General features: G+C 38.1%; 2 protein-coding genes and 1 pseudogene across 2 annotated transcripts in view; all 3 read left to right on the top strand.

The window, feature by feature from the left end:
• Window positions 1-2006: 2006 nt before the first annotated feature.
• Window positions 2007-2816, top strand: LOC149039555 (uncharacterized). Its single transcript, XM_089183120.1, has one exon. The coding sequence runs from the start codon at window positions 2007-2009 to the stop codon at window positions 2814-2816; it is 810 nt and encodes a 269-aa protein (XP_089039246.1).
• Window positions 2817-12527: 9711 nt separating this feature from the next.
• On the top strand, window positions 12528-13344 carry LOC149039554 (uncharacterized; annotated as a pseudogene).
• Window positions 13345-13943: 599 nt separating this feature from the next.
• LOC113685752 (uncharacterized) overlaps window positions 13944-20817 on the top strand; it is a 33882-nt gene continuing 27008 nt past the window's right edge. Inside the window, exons 1-9 of the mRNA XM_089181679.1 lie at window positions 13944-14374; window positions 15873-16222; window positions 17094-17319; window positions 17955-17971; window positions 18080-18121; window positions 18619-18672; window positions 19380-19472; window positions 19993-20058; window positions 20234-20281. Of these exons, the coding sequence (XP_089037805.1) occupies window positions 14308-14374; window positions 15873-16222; window positions 17094-17319; window positions 17955-17971; window positions 18080-18121; window positions 18619-18672; window positions 19380-19472; window positions 19993-20058; window positions 20234-20281 (963 nt within the window). The 5' untranslated portion in view covers window positions 13944-14307. The remainder of the gene's footprint in view (window positions 14375-15872; window positions 16223-17093; window positions 17320-17954; window positions 17972-18079; window positions 18122-18618; window positions 18673-19379; window positions 19473-19992; window positions 20059-20233; window positions 20282-20817) is intronic.

Raw genomic sequence — 20817 nt, 5'->3', positions numbered from 1 at the left:
TGACAAATAGCAACTGCGGCGTTCATATGACAAAATGGTTATCAACTAAGTTAGATCGGGCCGATCAGGAAAGTAATTGGTTCTCGGTCATAATGTATAGACTTACGTACGCTCTGCCCTTTTTTTATGACCTCAAGCTTAACATTCCCCAGTCTGGCCCTCCCACCCAAACGCTAACTGCATATCTCTATATGATAATTGGTACTTGGTGATTTCAAAAAATGAATCTAGTTGGTTGGCTATTTTTCGCTAATGAACCTTATTCACCCCTTGGGGCGAAAATGATGTGCTCTTTTGAAACTAGTAAAAACAATAGCTGGGATTAACTCGTATTTCGCTAATGAGGCTGTTCAGAAAAATGCAAAACGATAACCAACGTTGGGCTAAGAGATTTCCTACATAAGGCCTATTTTTTCAGTCTCAGTCGTGGGTATATCATCTGTATCAGCTAAATCAAGCAAGTGCGCGCAGTAGCAAAACCTCCACGAGGCTATGCTTTATCGGCATCGCTAAATTATCCTTGTTTCTCAATTCCAGATTTTAATGATCTTATTTTGAAAAAAACATATATCGGCAAGTGGTACTACTGTGCATAGATATACGTCCTACATATTTCCTTACGTCCATAGATCTTCCAAAATAAGAAACACAAATATTAACAAAAGTATGTCGTAAATATCTCCAATCCAGGTTTTAATGAAAAAAATGACGAATCAACTAATAGGGCCGTCATTGCGCTCAAACGCACGTTTCTCCGCCATCGGAAGATTTGAGACACCGTATTTCAAAATTTCACTTCGAAATCAAAGTTGATGGTGATGATGATTGTGATCATTGTAACCATAAGAAGCAATCCAAAGACTTGACTGAAAACAATTTCTATTTTTCAAGGTGGGCCGAACGCGAGGAGCCCGGTGTATACTCTACGTCAGCCTCTCGCGGGTGAGACTCTTTTTCAACATGGCGGTGTCACAGTGTTTTGAGCAAGGCGGAGAGAGATAGTTGTAATAAATAAAGTTGCAAAATTAAGTCGGTTATTTACTGATACTTTTCCCAACCCAATGTAAATTTCTGATAACATTGCTAAGGACACCAAAGAAATAGGAAAATTTCCCACACACGCACATGGTAAACAAGTGCGACAGTTAGGATTACTTACAGATTCAGAGCTAACTGAAAAATACAAGGGTTCGTTCATTATCTCAAACGCGAAATCCCAACAAGTGGAAAAATTCTCCTTCCGTGCGCGTCTGAAATCTATCGGCTGAACCGTTTGCATGCAAAGCAACTCACTTGAATCATAATGAAATATTATCGTTTGTCTCACGATGTGTTACTTATGATGTGAACCGCGACGTTTCGACTGTATGCTGCTAGTCTTTTCAGGCTATAAGGTTAGGTCTACTGGTTTCGGGTCTTCTTATAAAGCTGGATGCTCCGCTGTGATTGGTTATTTTTTCCACAGCCGTGATTGACACGTTTCGATCCTCGATGCTAGTGAGTTGTTCTCATGGCAGTAGTAAAGGGGGTATGTAGGACCGGCATGAAAGCGAGGCTGTAAAATATTTTTTGGATATGTCACACAAATAATAGTCACACGTGAAGAAAAGAAAGGTCCTTTGTGCGAATGGAAGTTTTTTTTTAGGCGGGAACTGCCATGAAAGTGGGGCTGTAAGATATTTTTTGGGTATGTCACGTAAATAACAGTCACACATGAAGAAAAAAAAAGTCCTGTGTGCATGTGGTAAGTATTTTTAGGCGGGAACTGACTAGTCGGTTGAAAATGAGGCTCCATGAAATTTTTGGATTTCACGCAAAAATGTCAAACAAGAAGAAAAAACGGGAAACCACGTTATACGTCTGAAGTGCCTAACCATGACTCAAAATTTTTAATGGGTTCTTCCTAGACGTTTCAGTGCAGTCACTGAACATTTCAGCGGACGCTGAGCTGAGCGGACGCATATTTCTCGCTCTGTGTTATTTTATTCTATTAAGTTTCCCTAATTATGACTGGTAAAGGAAACCAACTAAAAAAAGAAAATCAGCAGTTAAGGAATGAAATTGAAGATCTCAAGAAGCAACTGGATAAATTGACTGAGGAAATTGGACATCGACGTGAAGAAATCAATCATGATGCTGGCATCGAACATGGCGGTGACACTGTGGGCAAAGAACGATCAGTTGAGTTTGTTTCAGCTCAATGCGATGATTTTGAAGCGTTTAAAAAGTACGCATCGAAAGAACTGAAGCGTTTAAGCTCAAGGCTAAATGTAATTTCAGATGCTTGCGATAGAATCTCGCAGTCAATTGATGGCTTCGAAATGTACAGCTACCAATTTAACATCAAAGTTATCGGTTTACCGTTGCTGGCAGCGAAAGAGACGACCGAGCAGACAGCTAACCTGTGTCTTCAACTATTTCATCAGATGGGAGTGAAAGATGTTTCGATAAATGACATTGACATTGCCCACCGAGTTCCATCAAGGAATCCCTCGAATCGACCAGACGCAGTAGTTTGTAAATTTGTTAGAAGGATGGTAAAGGAAAAAATCATGGCGTCTAGGAAGACAATAAAGAACATAACAGCACAGCAACTAGGATTTTCTTCAGAGATTGATGTGAGTCACCTCAATATTTACGATCATCTGACACCTCGTCTACAAACCCTTCTGTATGAGGCAAAGAAGTTCAAAGAAGCCAACAGCTTCAAATTCTGCTGGGCGAAAAATGGTTCCGTATTTCTCAGGAAATCAGAGAATTCACCGATCCGCAAATTTGCAAATATGGAGGACTTAAACGCATTTACCCAAGGATAGAGATAAGTAACGCAGTGACAATATTATTGTTAGTTTTTAATATCTCACCTATGATATGATTTCAAACGCGCTTTAGATGCAAAAGCGAACCAGAAGATACAAAGAACAGGACCGAAATAGAAAACTCTTTCTTAAAGAACTTCCATATTATAACTTCACTAGCAACTTAACTCTCTACCACGGGCAATTTAACAACTCTCTGATCCAAAATCAGCTACCAACTAAGAGACAACTCGAAAACCTAAATGGTTTGCATGATCTTGATCTTTTCAGACTAAACTCAAATCTTGATGACAGTTTAAATACCAACAATAACTTATTCAATCAACAAATCTACAGCCGTTATTACTCTCCGTATAATTTTAATAAAAACCTAAATACCCAAATAAGAGACGTGATGGAAACGAGCTTTTCGATTTTTCATAACAATATCATCAGTTCAAATCACAATCTCGAAAAACTCCAAACCAACTACTTATCAGAAATGGATTTTCAGTTTGATATTATTGGACTTACAGAAACGAAAATAACTAAAACGACTGGTAATATTAGCTTTGAAATTCCAGGTTACGCTTTTGAATACGTAGCCACACCATTGGCGTCAGGAGGCGTCGCGCTTTTTATCAATGAAGACCTTAATTACACAGTGCTTGAAAGGGTCTCTTGCGAGGCGTTTCAAGCATTGTGGATAGAAATTTCCCATGAGAAACAAAAAAATGTCATATGTGGAATAATTTATCGTCAACACAACTCCCCAGATCAATTCATTGAATATTTTAATGATACAATCGAAAAGCTGGCTTCCACTGGGAAAACACTTTATTTAATGGGTGACTTTAACCTATGTCTTTTAAAGACGGAATCATCTTCATATAGTCAGGATTTCCTACTGGCCCTACAGAGTTTTTATCTTGTTCCAACTATTGACAAACCAACACGCGTACGTAATAACTCAGCCTCTCTTATTGATAATATTTTCGTTAATAATCCTGATCAAGTTCTAATTAGTGGAAACATTATTACCGATGTCTCTGATCATTTTTCTCAATTTTGTATTTTGAAATCTAAGCGAGACAAACCTGTCAAGAAAACAATTAAAAAACGCGACTTCTCTCAATTCTCCTCTGAGGAATTTAATAATGATTTGTCCGCGATCGACTGGGATGCTATTATTGCCTCAAAAACAAATAATATTGATGAACTATTCTCATCTTTCTACAGAAAATTAAATTCAGTCGTGAATAACCATGCGCCTGTTAAAATTTTATCCAAACGTAAAATTAAACAACTTGCAAAACCGTGGATAACAAAAGGAATAAGGACATCAATAAAAATAAAGAACAAGCTATATGTTAATGGAATACACAGCAAATATAAATATTATAGAAATAAAATTACAAACCTTATTCGTTTGAGTAAAAAACGTTATTACTATGATTTCTTTGAGAAAAATACAAATAATATGAAAAAGACGTGGAAAGTAATAAATGAATTAATAAATAACCAAAGGACAAAAAGCAGAGTGTTAACGAAGCTGAAAGACCCAAGCAATAACAATCAAATAACACAAAATCTTTCCAGATTACCAAATATTCTAAATAAGCATTTTGCAAATGTTGGTAATTTACTAGCAAGTAAATTGCCAAAGAAAGATAACTATATGAGTTATCTTGGTAAATTGAAATCACCTGATTCTTCCTTCTTTTTCAAACCCATTACACCAGAAGAAGTTAAACAGGAAATATTATCCCTACCAAATAGTAAATCCTGTGGCTTATACTCCTGCCCTACACAACTGCTTAAATCTTCTTGCAATATCATATCTCCAGTTCTTTCTCATATTTTCAATTTATCTGTTATCCTTGGTGTCTATCCTTCAAAACTTAAGATTTCTAAAATAACGCCAATATATAAAAGTGACGACGAGACCGACCCTTCAAACTATCGACCAATATCTCTTTTGTCTAATTTTAATAGGATTTTTGAAAAACTTTTGTACTACCGGATGAAGGAATTTATTGACAAAAACAACGTATTGTACTCCTCACAGTATGGCTTTCGCAAGTCACATTCCACAGAGCATGCAGTACTTGATATTGTCGAAGATATACTACGTAATATGGATAAACGGTACTTCTCATGCGGTGTCTTCATTGACCTGAAAAAGGCATTTGATACGGTCAATCATGAAATATTACTCGATAAATTGAACTTTTACGGTTTCCGTGGATTGATAAATGACTGGTTTCAATCATATTTAAAAAATAGAACACAAACAATTCAGATTGGAGAGCACTTATCAACAAAACTTATCTCCCCCTGTGGTGTCCCCCAGGGATCAGTCCTTGGACCTCTTCTATTTTTACTTTACATAAATGACATTCACCTTTGTTCTGATAAACTAAAATTTTATCTCTTTGCGGATGATACTAATATACTTTATGCTGATAAGAATCTTAAGGCGATCGAGCAAACGGTTAATGTAGAGTTGAATAATGTACATGACTGGTTAACTACAAATAGGTTGACATTGAATACAAAAAAATCAAATTTCTTAATTTTTCGTCCTCGTCAGAAAAAAATGCATTTTTCTCCACAAATAGGTATTTTAGATTGTGAGACAAACCGAAGAGTTAGTTTAGAGCAAAAAAGTTATATCAAATATCTAGGCGTTTTAATTGATCAAAATTTGTCATGGAAAAACCATGTTGACTCTGTTATCGTAAAAATAAGTAAAACAATAGGGATGATTGCAAAGCTGAGGTACTTCGTTTCCTCTACTATCCTTGTAAATATTTACAATTCATTAATTCTACCTTATATAACTTATGGACTCCTTGCCTGGGGCAATGCGTCAAATGCTTATTTAAACAAGATTTTAGTTCTTCAAAAGCGAGTTTTGCGCTTAATCTATTTCACCGATCGAAGAGAGCATGCCATCCCTTTATTTGCCAAAGCAAAAATTCTGCCTGTTACGTTCCTATATTATGAAGCCGTAAGTAAACTTATGTTTGACGTGCACAACCAGAGGGCTCCCATTAATATTTTGAAACTATTTACTAAAACATCTCATATTCATACCTACAATACTTGATCATCCAAATCGCAGCTCTTTAGTACAAAGTACTCTAGACTTAACCTACAAAAAAAGGCTTTCTCGCGTGTTGGTGTCAAAATTTGGAATAAGATACCGAAAGAATTCAAAACGTTATCAAAACATTCCTTTAATAAACAAATTAAAACGTCTTTATTTCAGATACTAGATAATGAAGATTCTTGTCTTGATGTTGAAAAGATCTCCTCTAAACTTAAGGACTGCATAATTAAAACAAATTGATCCGATTGCTTTCAGTACTAATTTATTTGCTTCTATACTTTATTGAACAACTATTGATGTATTTGCCAGTTATGCTTCTTTTTATAATTTAACAATATCTAACTATTCAGTTTTTAATTTTCTTTATATATTGTAAATAATGTTTGTTGATGATTGACCCGCCTCGAATAGCAAATTTGCTATCTGCGGGTCAACATGATCTAAATTATTTTGTAAGAAAAAGAAAAATAAAGTGTGTAAAGTGTGTGTACTGTTGTGACACCACTGAATCTGTCTTGTCAATGATATCGTGTCCAAAATGTAAACATGCCGCTGTATCTGTTTACACACGTGTTTCACTTTATTGAGATAGGAAAAAAGATCCGAGCGCATGGGCACGATTTTGAAGAAGTCATGCATGCGTATGACAATTGGAAGAATCCGATGAGAGATGTCACTGATTTGATCGGACAACTGGAAGCGTTGACAGGTGTCAAATATTCGCCTCGATGGTATAATATTCTCGAAAGAAACAGGAGACACACATTGGACCACTAACTGTTTACATGTAAAGGCATGCGTCAGTTATTTGTTTACCCATTGATTTTATTTTATTGAGATTGGAAAAAAGATACATGCGTGTGGGCACGATTTTGAAGAGATCATGCATGCGTATGATAATTGGAAGAATCCGATTACAGGAGACACACATTGGACTAAAAAGAAACCAATGGAAAAACAGAGAAGGATTGAATATAAGAGCGACAACATTGTGGTGCGGCATTCATTTTTCGAAAACAAGATGTGTGATGTGAGAGACAATCCTCGTTGGGCTTTGAGTCATGTAGATGATATGTTGGATATCTTGGAGAATCATGCAGACGAGTGTGCTAAAGATAACCTTACGTCATCATGAAAAAAGCAGTGAAACAATTCGTTTAAAGCATAAACACGATTCATTGTTTAAGGTTTTCACTGTTTGATATTGATTGACACAAGATGTACAATAGAATTTCTTTTCAAGTTCCCTCACCCTTTTACACCAAACATCACGGTTCCATTCTAGAGTACGACATCTTTCTTTCCATAACTCTACCGATTTATTAGCTTTGATAAATAATTGCTTGATCTCACTCTTGAAGTCTCTGAATGATGTGATCTATCTGTCGAGGAAGATAGTCTTTTCTGAGATGCATCACTCGTACCCTCCATCGGACTTCTGAGGTGACCTCTTGACGTCTTTGACATGATTTACATTGATGACAAGTACAGGTAAAATCGTAAGGATAGATGGATTCGGGCATTTACTTCTTAGGAGTGACAATCTTGTAAAGTGGTTGTTTCAAAGCCGGTATATGTTTCAATAAAGAAATCACCGTCGTATTCTTTCGAAGACAAAGTCCTTGTGGTCCTTGTTGTTTCTTTTTGACAAAATTTTTAGGATCCCAAGTCGTGGTAGACTTTGTCTTGGGAGATGGCTTCGCCGTCTTCTTCTGGCTCTTGGGATTCTTCTTGGCGGCGGCTCCGGAGGCAGGACGCGATGAACTGTGGCTTTTTCTTTAACGCGAAGGTTCATTAAACACAGCTGGATCGTTCTCGTCCAATAAGGCGTTCATACGTGCCGCTTCTTGTAATTCAGGATAGTTTTGCGCTTGAGCTGTCACGTCGCGTATAATATTGTCAAAGGCTGGTTGGGTTGTTTGCGTTCCCGGCGTAGGTGCCCCCGCGTCAAATTTGGTACCGTTGGAGGCGGTTGAGATGAGAGTAATTATACACGTCGGGACATTTTTTGTCGTCTTTATAGACTTTTTTTAACGGACACGTCTAAAATGTAATGTGAGAATGGAGGCGCCGTCGATAAACTGAGCCAGATTGTTGTTTTCCGATTCACTCATCTATTTTTCGATTTCGTCAATGTAATTGTTTCGCAGAGGAATTCATTGGATCTTTTTGGGTTCGTAGTAATAACTTCCTTCTAAGACAGGGTGATAATAATTCTGTCGCAACAGGTCTGTCGTCTGATCACCCATGAGGACGGGAACACCAAACGAGGCACGAATCTTTTGCTAGCACGCTCTACCTGTACTCGTCTCTCTGTGCTCTGTGCAACTTTATTTTCATATTATTTTATCATATACGTCAATTTTTCTTACACGCGACTTAATTTTTTATCAGATCAGATCTTACACGCCTGAATATGATTTACGAGCTGTAAACTGGATGTGTTCTTATGCACTGAATCATCGATTTGTCAAGAATACCATTCAAAGTTACATCTACGCTATAAAGTTATACTTACATCAAAATTTTTTTTTTTATTAGTACATGTCAAACTTTGTGATGAGTTTCAACAACAATTTTCAGAAACCTGTGGTACAAATCCTGAAACCGCCTTTTATGATTTAGTTTTTGATCATCTAGTATCACCTTGCATTAATGAGTTTCTTGGATTATATTCACAATATCATCGAGGAATGCGATGTTATTCTCATGTAAACTTTTTTATGGGAGTACGATTATTTGCACTCGATAGATATTATCTTCATTAAATTAAATAATTTCTTCTTTTAGATCAGTACTAGAGAACGTCATGCTATTCACGAATTATTATTTTGTATTTTATTGAAAATAAGAAGGAGAGGCATGAATCTAGCTTTTCAATTTAATAACGTAGAGTTTTATATCAAAGTGAATCGTGTTTATGCTTTAAACGAATTGTTTCACTGCTTTTTTCACGATGACGTAAGATTATCTTTAGGATATAACACGACGTTAGAATTCATTTTACATGTAAATAATATGGTAACCATTTGTACTTTTTGACTTTTTTAGATGAATGTAAACCACTTATACCACCCTGAAGAAATTGAAGATCTTTACGCATTATTCTGTTTGATTGTAACTGAATTAAGAACAGAAGGATTCAATCTATCTTTTCAATTTGAAAATATCGATTTTTTAAGAAATGTACTTCGTGTGTATGATTTGTATACATGGTTTCGTTTTTTTTTTGATGATGAAGTGGGAAGAGGCTCAGAGTATTATTGGTTAGCCAACTTCTTAATTCATTAAGTGTAGGTGATACAGTAACCATCTTCACTTTTTGATTTTTTCAGACTGAATTTCCCGTGGAAGATTTTCGTCAATTCTTTAATGCGTTGCATGCGTTTTTAATGAGTGAGCATGAAGAATTGTTATTACTGTTTACGAACGTCAACTTTTTCACTTTTGTCAATGCGTATATGCTCAATCTTTCAATAGTTCAATATGGCTTTACTAATTATGAAGGTCCACCCGTGATTGAAAATGCAGATTGGTTAACTACATTTAATAATAGACTGATGTACACAATTCCATCATTCATTTCTATTCGTTACCCATATAACTTTTTTTTAATTTGATGTATATCTACAAAGTATAATAAAAAGAAAACAAATGTGTCTTAATAGTCTTTGTCGTGGTATGCAGAATCTAACCCAGCTGCGATTTCTTCATTCCATGATGCGCCATAGACCCATCCATGTCTCATCCCTGTCGGTTCGTAAATATGATGTAAAGCCGCATAAAATACAAGTTCACGATGTCTCTTGCGTAATTTTAAGTCTTCAATCATAGCTTTGAAGTTTTCAATGTCTTTACATTACATCAAATCCACTCTACATAAATGGCATTGTCAATCATTGTCTGAATACTCTCGGTTCTTTTCTCTTTCTTTTAACAACGTGACAAAGTCTGCAAAGGCCTCAATTACACGACTCCTTTTTTCCATAAACACCGGACCTTCATTATCTGCAGGTAAGAGATAATATTCATATCCTCTCAAGATAATACAAACTCACATTTCGCTGCCAACACCATCCTGTTGGCCGTTTCCTCTGTCTTGGGCCTAGCACTGCTGAATTAAGCCGTGGAAGGCTTTACAAGTCTACTTTCCATTTCCCTTATTGCTCGTTTAAACTTATTTTATACTTAGTTGGCGTGGTCACCTAAAGTTTTAGATGCACTCAGTTTTTAGAACAGTTGGAGCAGCGGAATCTTCCGTGCGCGTTTAGCACTGCTAAGCAATTGTTACTACTTTTAAATAGTTTTGTTGGTTTTCAATTTTTGTTTTTTCATTAAAATTTTCGAAATCTATTTTCTTTGGCTTAATTTTGTGTGACTGAATAGAAGAGTGTTCACGATCGTTTCATTCTGTAGCCCATGGTACTATTATCTTTTTTCTTTTCTTTTTTTTCTCACGTGCATCTTCTAGGGCGCTCGTAATGGCCTGGACACGAGCTATTTGTCCACACACGCCTCGTCAGACGAATCATTATTTATCTGATGACCGCCGCTGTTTCTCCTTCTTCCTTTCTTTTCTCTTCTCGCTGCGCCGTGCAATGAAACCAGACTTCTTCTCAGGCCCTCTCTGCACCATCGGCCTCAATCTGAGATTTAATGATAACATATTTTTCAAGAAAAAAAGTGGACAAATAGCAACTGCGGCTTCATATGGCAAAATGGTTATCAACTAAGTTAGATCGGGCCGATCAGGAAAGTATTTGGTTCTCGGTCATAATGTATAGACCTACGTACGCAATGCCCGTTTTTCATGACCTCAAGCTTAACATTCCCCTGTCTGGCCCTCCCACCCAATCGCTAACTGCATATCTCTATATGATAATTGGTACTTGGTGATTTCAAAAAATGAATCTAATTGGTTGGCTATTTTTCGCTAATGAACCTTATTCACCCCTTAGGGCGAAAATAATGTGCTATTTTGAAACTAGTAAAAACAATAGCTGCGATTAACTCGTATTTCGCTAATGAGGCTTCACATGACAAAATGGCTATCAACTAAGTTAGATCGAGCCGATCAGGAAAGTAATTGGTTCTCGGTCATAATGTATAGACCTACGTACGCTCTGCCCGTTTTTCATGACCGTAAGCTTAACATTCCCCAGTCTGGCCCCCCCCACCCAATCGCTAACTATATATCTCTATATGATAATTGCTACTTGGTGATTTCAAAAAAGTAATCTGATTGGTTGGCTATTTCGCGCTAATGAACATTATTCACCCCTTGGGGCGAAAATAATGCGCTATTTTGAAACTGGTAAAAACAATAGCTGGGATTTACTCGTATTTCGCTGGTGACAGCTATTCAGAAAAACGCAAAACGGTAACCAACGTTAGGCTAAGAGATTTCCTACACAAGGCCTATTTTTTCAGTCTCAACCGTGGGTATATCGTCCGCATCAGCTAAATCAAGCAAGTGCGCGCAGTAGCAGAACCTCCACGAGACTATGCTTTATCGGCATAGCTAAATTATCCTTGTTTCTCAATTCCAGATTTAATAATTTTATTTTGAAAAAAACATTTATCGGCAAATGGTACTACTGTACATAGTTATACGTCCTACATATTTCCTTACGTCCAAAGGTCTTCCAAAATATATGAAAAAGTAGAATGGAAACTTTTCAGTCTTGTCCCATTTCGAATGTGAACTAATTTTAACTTTCCAGCCATGAGGCTTAGAAAAAGAGGTTCTCTGTTGGGACATACGGTGAATGGCATTTCAAACTGAGAATCATGCAATAGATGGGTGAAAAAATCACAAAGTTCAAGGTGACAATAATTAGGTAAATTATTGCAATAACGGCGCAGTGAAATTTCATCGTTATCCTTTCGCTCCACTGGACAAAAACAAATTTTAGCTCGAGGAGAGTCGAAAAAAGAACAAAGGTGCAGAATCATTGGAATATTTTTGACATGTGCCCCAGACTTTTTTCATGGGCCAAAAATTAAGGCACTTTTCCCTGTGAAGAGCTATTGAGATCAGCCACCATAGATTTACGAGTCTTGAACATGACTTGCCTTTTTACTGACGGTGACCATTCTCATCTTGCTGGCCATAGCTAGTAGGTTGCGACAATTCGATCAGTACTAATCAATTAATTCTCTTTTCTTCTGATTTTGCGCTTACTTTTGCGCTCTGAAATTGTAGTTAATTTAATAATCAGTATATAATGGTTTCATTGCCTCTTTAGCTAGGGGCAGAACTTCAAAAAACCCTATCAATTCGTAAGCAGAACCTGCTAGTTCCCGTCTGACGTATCCAATCAAGTAATGCAAAATTCATTTGCCGAACATTTACCCCCAATGGCTGTATTCAATAGTATTCTGATCATTCCTACAAATGTCCCCTTGCAGATGGGTTTTTGTGCATAAAAATGCTACCATTTGGATCACAGTGTTGCAGCTTTGCCTTTTCGTACTTTAAAACTTGATGAAACTTTAAATCACTCCCTTAATTGCCCGTTTTATGACCACAATCAGATATAATAGGATAACTTAGTTTACCAACGGAGTTGATAACGTAAATTGGCCACCAAACATTGTCAAAAACACGACTAATGATCTTAGAGCTGAACAAGAGCTGCCCGCCACTGCAAAAAATCTCACCATCACCTCTCCTAGAACTGGCACCTACCGTCAAAACCTTACCATCAAACATTAAGGAAAGCCGACACGCACTTGAATTTTTTCGCGACTTACATTTCCTTGGCCGGAAATGGTGGCCAGGACATACTTCTTTTCACTATGAATATTACATCTTTTTATACTGTCCTTCCCAAGACGAAGGTCTCCTGGCCCTCATATATTTCTCGATCAACGCACTGTTGGGGAACCTAGCTCTGAAACACTTCTTCGTCTAGGCGAACTATTATTAACACTCAACTGTTTTTTATTCGGTGGCAACTACTATAAACAAACTAATGGCGTAGCCATGGGGCCCAAAATGGGACCCAGCTACGCCAATCTCTACGTTGGTGTTATCGAACATCAATTTTTAAGTCAATAAAACGGCCCCAAACTTGAACTTTATGGTTGCACATTGACAACTGCATCGGCGCTACCTCCTCTGACAGAGAGGAGCTCACTTAATTTATAACCCCCGTCAGTTCCTTTCACCCGGCTCTGAAATATACCTGGCAAATTTCCGACACTTAGTTGGCTTTTCTAGACATGAACATTTCAATTGACAGCAATGATCTCTGCACTAGTGTTTACTACCTACAGACTCATACACATAGTCACTTCTTGTATTTATCTTCGCATCCATCACCCGTCAAGAATTCCATACCTTTTTCACAATTTCTCAGACTTTGTTGTTTATGTGGTGACGACTCTGATTTTCCGAAATATCAGAGGCAATGTGCTAGTTTTTGATAAAGGTGGCTATTCTGTTTCTGTCGTTCAAGTGGGCCACCACCGAGCCCAGTAAATTGATCGATAATCAGTATCAACGGTCATGGAGAGGTTTGGCGGGGGACTGGCACTAACAAAAATTATCAGTGCCAAACCCCTAAGAACGCCAAGGACCGCTCCCTGGCTAAAAGGCTTGAATGTACTGAAAAACGAATCGTGGCACACAATTAATGTATACTTTCTCAATAATTTCAATCACTTCATCAAATTTGTTCCCAAAACGTAATCTCGAAATGAGCCCCATAAAAGTGTTCTTAAATTATGCCACTTGAGTGTGCATTACGAAGTAAATTATAATTTAAAAAACAACGGTGCTTTCTTTCCTCCATGAACTGACCTTTTGTTTCTTGATGACAGGCTGTCAGCTCTTCGTTCTCTTCGATGAATTATCAAACGATTGCACTCTGGTAGAAAGTTTATTTTAATTTTTTTCCTTGTGTATTCCTAGGCTTGAAGAAAAGCTACGGAATTTGAGAAGTCAAAGACCGAAACTATCAACAAAGCCAACGGTTGTTGATTACATGGAGTAATATATTACTTGGGCGTTGAATGATTAACTTGGCTAGACATAACACTGTACAGAGAAATGGCAGCTCCAAATTCCAAACACAACAATACGTTTTGTTCTTTCTCCTGGTAACCGTTTAAAACTCTCCAAAAAAAAAATAATCGCGAAACCACCGTATGCATGGTAATGAAGAAAAAAATTATTTCGTGAAAATGTATGTTGTGTTACCCTCTTGTCCGGCCACAGGATGGTCATAAAACGAAAAGACATCTACTCAAGTTTCACAAGGGGCTTATTCAGGCTTAGTTCTCGCGCGCACACGAACGACTCATTGGCCAAGGACTCTGTTGCCATTTTGCCTCTTCTAGATGGTCAGAGACTAGTGTCATTGGCAGTCAACTGAGCGAGGACGAAACATGCTTCATATAACTTTCCTTCGCGTCCTGCTGCTCGGTTTGTTTGGGATTTCAGCGACAACAGCACGTAAGTATGCTTTTCAGTGTTGTTCTGGTAACGTGACTTGTGATCTTATGGCATTACTGAAGTCGCTACGGATTCTTTGTATTAAACCGTACTTTACACGATCGAAGAGTTTTATAAAGTTTATGGTTTAAATTAATATTTTGCTCAGGGTTATGACAAAGAAAAACGCTCAAATCTAACATCAAGCTTTTTATTGGTACGGGAATTGCACATTTGGGCTCGTCAAACATAATGACCTTTTGTTAACTCCGTATTAAATGGTCTTTCGTTGAGTAGAGCGCCATCACCGCTATGCAAGTCGTTTAAATTTTGATCCACGCTGTTCCTAACTTATGAAATCAATAAGGTTCCTTCTATGTCCTTTTATGCCTATTTCCACAAACCAACATTAACAATGGTTTGACAAAGAAGTATTTGATTGATATCGCCTGAAAGTAATTGTTTGTAAAATCTAGACAGTCCGCTTTGTATGAAACCCTGGAGCGAACAGATAAAGTTGATAAAATGAAGGGAGTTTATTTCGTTCATCGCTGCAGTTACACAAAGAACCAAAGGGTTCTAATTTGGTATGAGGTGACAGGATATATTCGCAAGAGTCTCCCACAGAAAATGTAATTTCAAAAGTGAGATAGATGGAATACTTGCTTGTGAATATTGAATTACTTCAGAAGAGAGCTTCTGTTCATATGTTTTTTGTACCTCTAGCTTATTCAGGTTGTAGATTTAGCTTTCGGTGGAAAACAACGAAGAGATAGAAGTGCTTTAAGTAAAAAGAAATCCACTGCGCTGCTAACCCAAAGAATACACTATTACACCACGTCACGCAATACCCTTGTGGATTGTGACGTGTGAACAAAACAGCAGTTGTCACCATTACAAAAGAAGAGTGGGAAATATTAGCTTTTTTTCGATGGCGAATCTTTTATTTAATAGAGAGTTAAGGCTCGCGGAAGACACCCTTAGTATTAAAAAATTTCTTATTTTATTGTCCAAACTCGAGAATCCTTAACCCTTTAACCCCTAAGAGTGGCAAGGGTCTAATTTCTCCTTACAATATCACCCCTGAATCAAATTTTTAAGTCGTGAGAATAAAGGAAATGATCAGCAACTAACGAAGATCTTGGTGGTTTTATAAATTCTCCTTTTAAGAACCTAGGTAATGTATAGAGAACAGTATGGAGAATATGCATACTGATGTTAGGATGTAAAGAGTTAATAGGGTAAACAACGGAAATTTGTCAAAAATATCCCTATAAACCATTTGACCCCTTGGAGTGACTAGCATTTAATTTCTCCCTACAATAACACTCCTGAATCAAACATTAAGGTCGCGAGAATAAAGGAAATCATCACCAACTAAAAAGCTCTTGATCATTGAACAAATTCTCCCCGTCAGCGCCTCAGTAGATGTATAGAGAACAGTAAAGAGAATATGCATACTGATGTTAGTTTGCAAAGGGTTATGTTTTGTTTTTCCATTTGTTTTTCATTCAAACAGAGCGATTGGATGACCCATGTATTCTTGACCTGGCATTCATCATAGACGCATCTGGTAGCATCCAGAATTATTGGGAAGATGTTAGGAAGTTTGCCGCCGGAGTCGCGAAACTGGTGAACATATCGTCCGATGGATCCCATGTTGGAGTGGTTAAGTTCGGCGAGACATCCAAAATAGAATTTGGGTTCAATGAAGGGCAAAACGAAAACACTGTTGTTCGAAATTTGCTTAATCTAGATCCCCCTATTCCGCGTTCAAGAACCATGCTGCACTCAGCGCTCAAACAAGCAAACGACGAACTTTTCAACGCACAGACAAATAGCTTCCGAGAAGATCCCAATGTACGGAAGGTAAGGCGGTTTATTTCACCATTAATGGAAATTTAAACGTCCGAAGAAAACTCGAAACTTTCGAACACAAAGCTTGTTTATTCAAGAACTTTGTAACGTATCTTGTTTTGAGCTTTACCAAAAAAGTTCTACGTTTTTAAAACACTGTCTCTTACTGGCTAACGAGGTTGTTTGTAACTCATGTGAGATAACTTGGTTCTGACAGCCTAATAGCACGCCACCAATCATATTGCTTAGTCATTGCAAATTCTGGGCATGCGCAATCTGTTTTGTTATGAGTACCTCAAGGCACGAAGCAGATAAGAACTAGAAAGGAGGGAAAAACCATTTTTTCCTCACAGCCAGACATGGACACCTGATATTTAACCATACTTTTCTTTTTTTTTTACGCACAGGCAATAAAATTAATCTTACCGTAATGACTTAATTTCTGCATGCCTCTCTGGATCAATATTAGTATCTGGGGCAACTGCCCACCTACTCCTCCTCTAATCCTTCACCGCTAGCTAGGTCGTTTTAATCAATTTGTCCTCACGGCCAGACATGGACACCTGATGTTTAACCCTTTCACTCCCAAGATCTAATTAGTAATTCTCCTTACTGTCTGCCATACAATTCCTATGATGTTAGTTCAGAGAATTTGGTATTGGATCAACTAATAATCCCATGATTGATATTCTTCTCTATTCTCATCACCTGCCTGCTTGATATTGTATTGATATTGTAAGGAGAAATTCTGTCTTGGTCACTTATGGGAGTGAAAGGGTTAACCAATTTTTTTTTTTTTTACGTAACGGGTGGAAGAGTGACAGGCAATGAAATTAATCTTACTGCAATGACTTAATTTCTGCATGGTGCTCTTTCCCTCTAGGTTGTTTTAATTATAACTGATGGTGCGCAAACCCCTCCATTCGACCCTTACCAACCAGCTAACAAACTGAAAGAAAGGGGTTTTGAGATTTACGCCATCGGTGCCGGAGATGCCAAATCACATTACGCGGAATTGGAAAATTTAAAAAACAAAGATTTGTTCTTTGTCAAAAGGCCGAGTGAACTTCCCACTAAAGTTGTCGATGTGGCACAAGCACTCTGTCCGAGTAAGTTATAAGATAATTGGGCCACTGTAGAGAGAGATACTAAAGCTGATATTTCGAGCGTTAGCTCTTCGTCAGATCGAATGCTGACGACAAAGAGCTAACGCTTTAAACGTCAGCTTTAGAAATGCTTAACAGTGGCTAATTTACATTAACAACTCAGTTGGTGAGACCAAATTATTTTGCTATACCCTCCACAGACACAGCACTACAGTTTCTTTGGAAATTTACCCCCGTTATTCAAATCATGACCTATTCCTCAGTTTGCTGATTTGTTTTAATCGTTAATTTGGGTATTTTTAAGTATCGCTTGTAGAAGCTTTAACTTTTTACTCTTCAAAAACCTCATATGTGGAACTAAAAAGGTTAATCTATGACTGGTAAAATTTCGTGAGCCTTTCCCTTCCCAGATCTAAGTGGACACTCGCACGGGTGAATGCCGTAAACTTCAGTAAACGTTTAAGCAGAGATTTTGGCATCACAAAGCCTAGATTTTTATATCATCCAGTTGATAGTTTTTTAATGCAAACGCTCATTAATTTGACAACGAGCTTGTATTGTTAGGAGAGCTTGCTTACTGATCACTTCTGTAAAAGAATCACTGAAGTTTTTTCTTAACTTTCATTCCTGTATTTTAGGGTCGATTGAAACCACGGTAAGTACAAACATTTATTTTTCCTTATTTACGTTTTTAACTATTCGCCAACTGTAATTTTTTAGTGAATTATCCTTGTTAACCTTTTGGTACATTTTAACTTCTTAGGTTATTGGTCCCCCAGGAGAGAGAGGAGCAGTCGGCCTTCGGGTTAGTAATGTTTGATGGATAATTATTGGGATTGAAAGATGTTTTCTCTAGAACAACTTTATCAAACACTCCAGAGCAGTAGTCCTGTTAGACGGCCCATGCACGTTCAAGCCAAATCAGAAACTGCTCCCCCACCCTCCACCCCCTCCACCCCCTCCACCCCCTACCCCCCACGCAAACAAACAGAAACACACGCACATCTCCATCTCTTGTCTCTCCCTCTGCTACCGCACAGGGAGGTTAACTGGATACCTGCCAACCAAAAACTCCTTGTCGCTTCACACGACAAGACACCTTTGGGTTGGTTGGGCCAACTGGGTCAGATCATTAGTAAAGTCTTTTGCCTGGAAGCAAACGTGACTAATAATAAAATAATTTCGTAATTAAGAGAAGAGATATGCTGAATGCAAACCGTCCACCAGACATCATTAGTAACCGCTCTTCAGTAGAACTACTGAATTATTATGACTTTGATTTAACGTTCGGATGTCCCTTAGGGTGACGTCGGGGCACCAGGCCGTCGCGGAAGAACAGGGCCAGCCGGACCAAAGGTATTGTATTTCTTTCTCTCTTACGTCTATTAAGACTGTTTTCACTTTGGTTTCTATCCATACGGGACGGGACTTAGGATCGAGCGAGATAAGGACACAATGAATTGGCAGGAGAGGGAGAGTTCCCATCGTACGGGACGGGATTAAGGGTCGAGGCGACACAAGGGTACAATGAATTGGCAGGAGAGGGAGAGTTCCCGTTATACGGGACGAGATAAGGGGTCGAGGCGGCATAAGGACACAATGAATTGGCAGGAGAGGGAGAGTTTCCGTTGCACGGTATTTTTGTTTTTGCTGGATTAGTGTTTACATCCTTAAGCATTAATATCCATATGCCTATTCTCCATACTGTTCGCTACACCTTACCTGTGGCACTAGAAAGGAGAATTTCCGGTGACCTGTATCAATTTGCTCTTCATTTCGCGCCCGTTCAGCTATTAAAGCAATATCTTGACCACCCTTCAACCCCTCTCCCCCTAAAACCAAACAAGTACACAAAAAAAAACTTACGTGGTTATGCTTTGAACATCACATTATCGATTTTGTGTCATCTTGTAGCCTTTTTTGTGTGCTTTTTCTTTATAATTGCCTCTTTGCAAGACAGTGACACATGGCAATACGTGATGGGCACCGTGGAAAGCCTTGAAACGTGACATGACGTTAGACCTCTCTTTGTCAAAACTAACTGGTTTGTGGAATGTCCTTAGGGTTTCTCAGGGGTCAAAGGTGCAATGGGCGACCTTGGAGATCCGGGGAATCCAGGCCCTCCCGGCCCCCCAGGATCGACGGCCGGGCTACCGGTGAGTTAGTATACAATGTAGCTGCTAAAAGCCAATGTGCTGTTTCAGAAAAGCTATTATCTGGTGAACAATTACATTATACCATTCACGCAGCCACTTTTATGTTCTTTCAATACTCAGCTTACAAATGTTCAACCTCGCCTTTTGTTAAGATACCTTTTTTCATTAGTTTCATCATTCTAGAGGTTTATCAGCTTCTATTCGACACTCGTATACTTATTTCATGTGTCAACCAACGTAATTCAGTATATAAAAAAAAAATCGATAGAAATTTTTAATCTGTAGGCAGATATTTGATTCACCCTGCAGAGTGTTCGTTACTATGTTGCAATAATTTGTCAGGTTTGGTTTGCGCGAGAGCGAGTTTAGCCTCGTGGCCGCGGATGACTTGCACTTGAAGTTCATCTATTCGTAATTGAGGCTTTGCCAACTTAATTTCAATGAAGCGTCCATACAACCGCCACCTAGGTAGGGTTAACACTACTTCTTATTCGTGCGAGTTTCTTTGTTTTATTTTTAGAGTGTACCTGGCGAAAAAGGTCCATTAGTTCTAGTTAATGTGGTACCTGACATTCCCGGCGGGAGGGTAAGTTTTTACCAAGTGGTTCGTTGTCATGGTCGCATATTGTCACATTTTAAGCAACCTTATATATTGTTCATATACCCCCCCCCCCCCTTCCTCACCTTCATCTTTTTTATCTCAGTGCAGTGAACATTTTACTTGAAAATCCATTTACATTCGATTAATTCTCTTCATTCAGATCGGGCAGCCAGGAGGCTCTGGGGATACAGGGCCAAAGGGATATGAGGTAAGGAAACGACAAGATGATTGTGAAAATAAAATCCTCGGTTTATCATTGGAATGTTTTTAAAAATGGCATAGTTTGTTTCTCCGAGTTCCATAGCGGCGCAGAAAAATTCGGGCAATGAATTAAACCGAAATTGGTTGGCATTAATTTGCCACTGAGATCATGATGAAGCGATTGAATTTGAGGTCGCAAGTCTTTACTGTACTTAACCTAGAATTTCACTTTGTGTTGTGAGGAACACGATTTGATGGGTACAAGCGCAAAAATATCATCGTCAAACACCTGTGCTGTAATCAGTTCGCTTTTCGGTTTGTTGGTTTTTTTCGTTATTTTTTTTTGTTTTGTTTTTTTGTTATTGTTTCGTTGTTGGTGGTCGTCGTTTAGTTTGTCTCTTTGTTTGTTTGTTTGTTTGGTGATCTGTCCAAGCTGAGCTCCTACCAATGGAATGCAGTTATTTTAAACAGAAAAGTAAGCAATAAGCTAAGAAAGTGAGTTTCGAAGGGTGATGTGGTAATTTCCTTTCCAATATTTTTCAG

Source organism: Pocillopora damicornis, chromosome 9, assembly GCF_964200805.1.
Source record: "Pocillopora damicornis chromosome 9, jaPocDami1.2, whole genome shotgun sequence".
Lineage (NCBI taxonomy): Eukaryota > Metazoa > Cnidaria > Anthozoa > Scleractinia > Pocilloporidae > Pocillopora > Pocillopora damicornis.
This window is presented reverse-complemented; position numbering and strand designations above follow the sequence as displayed.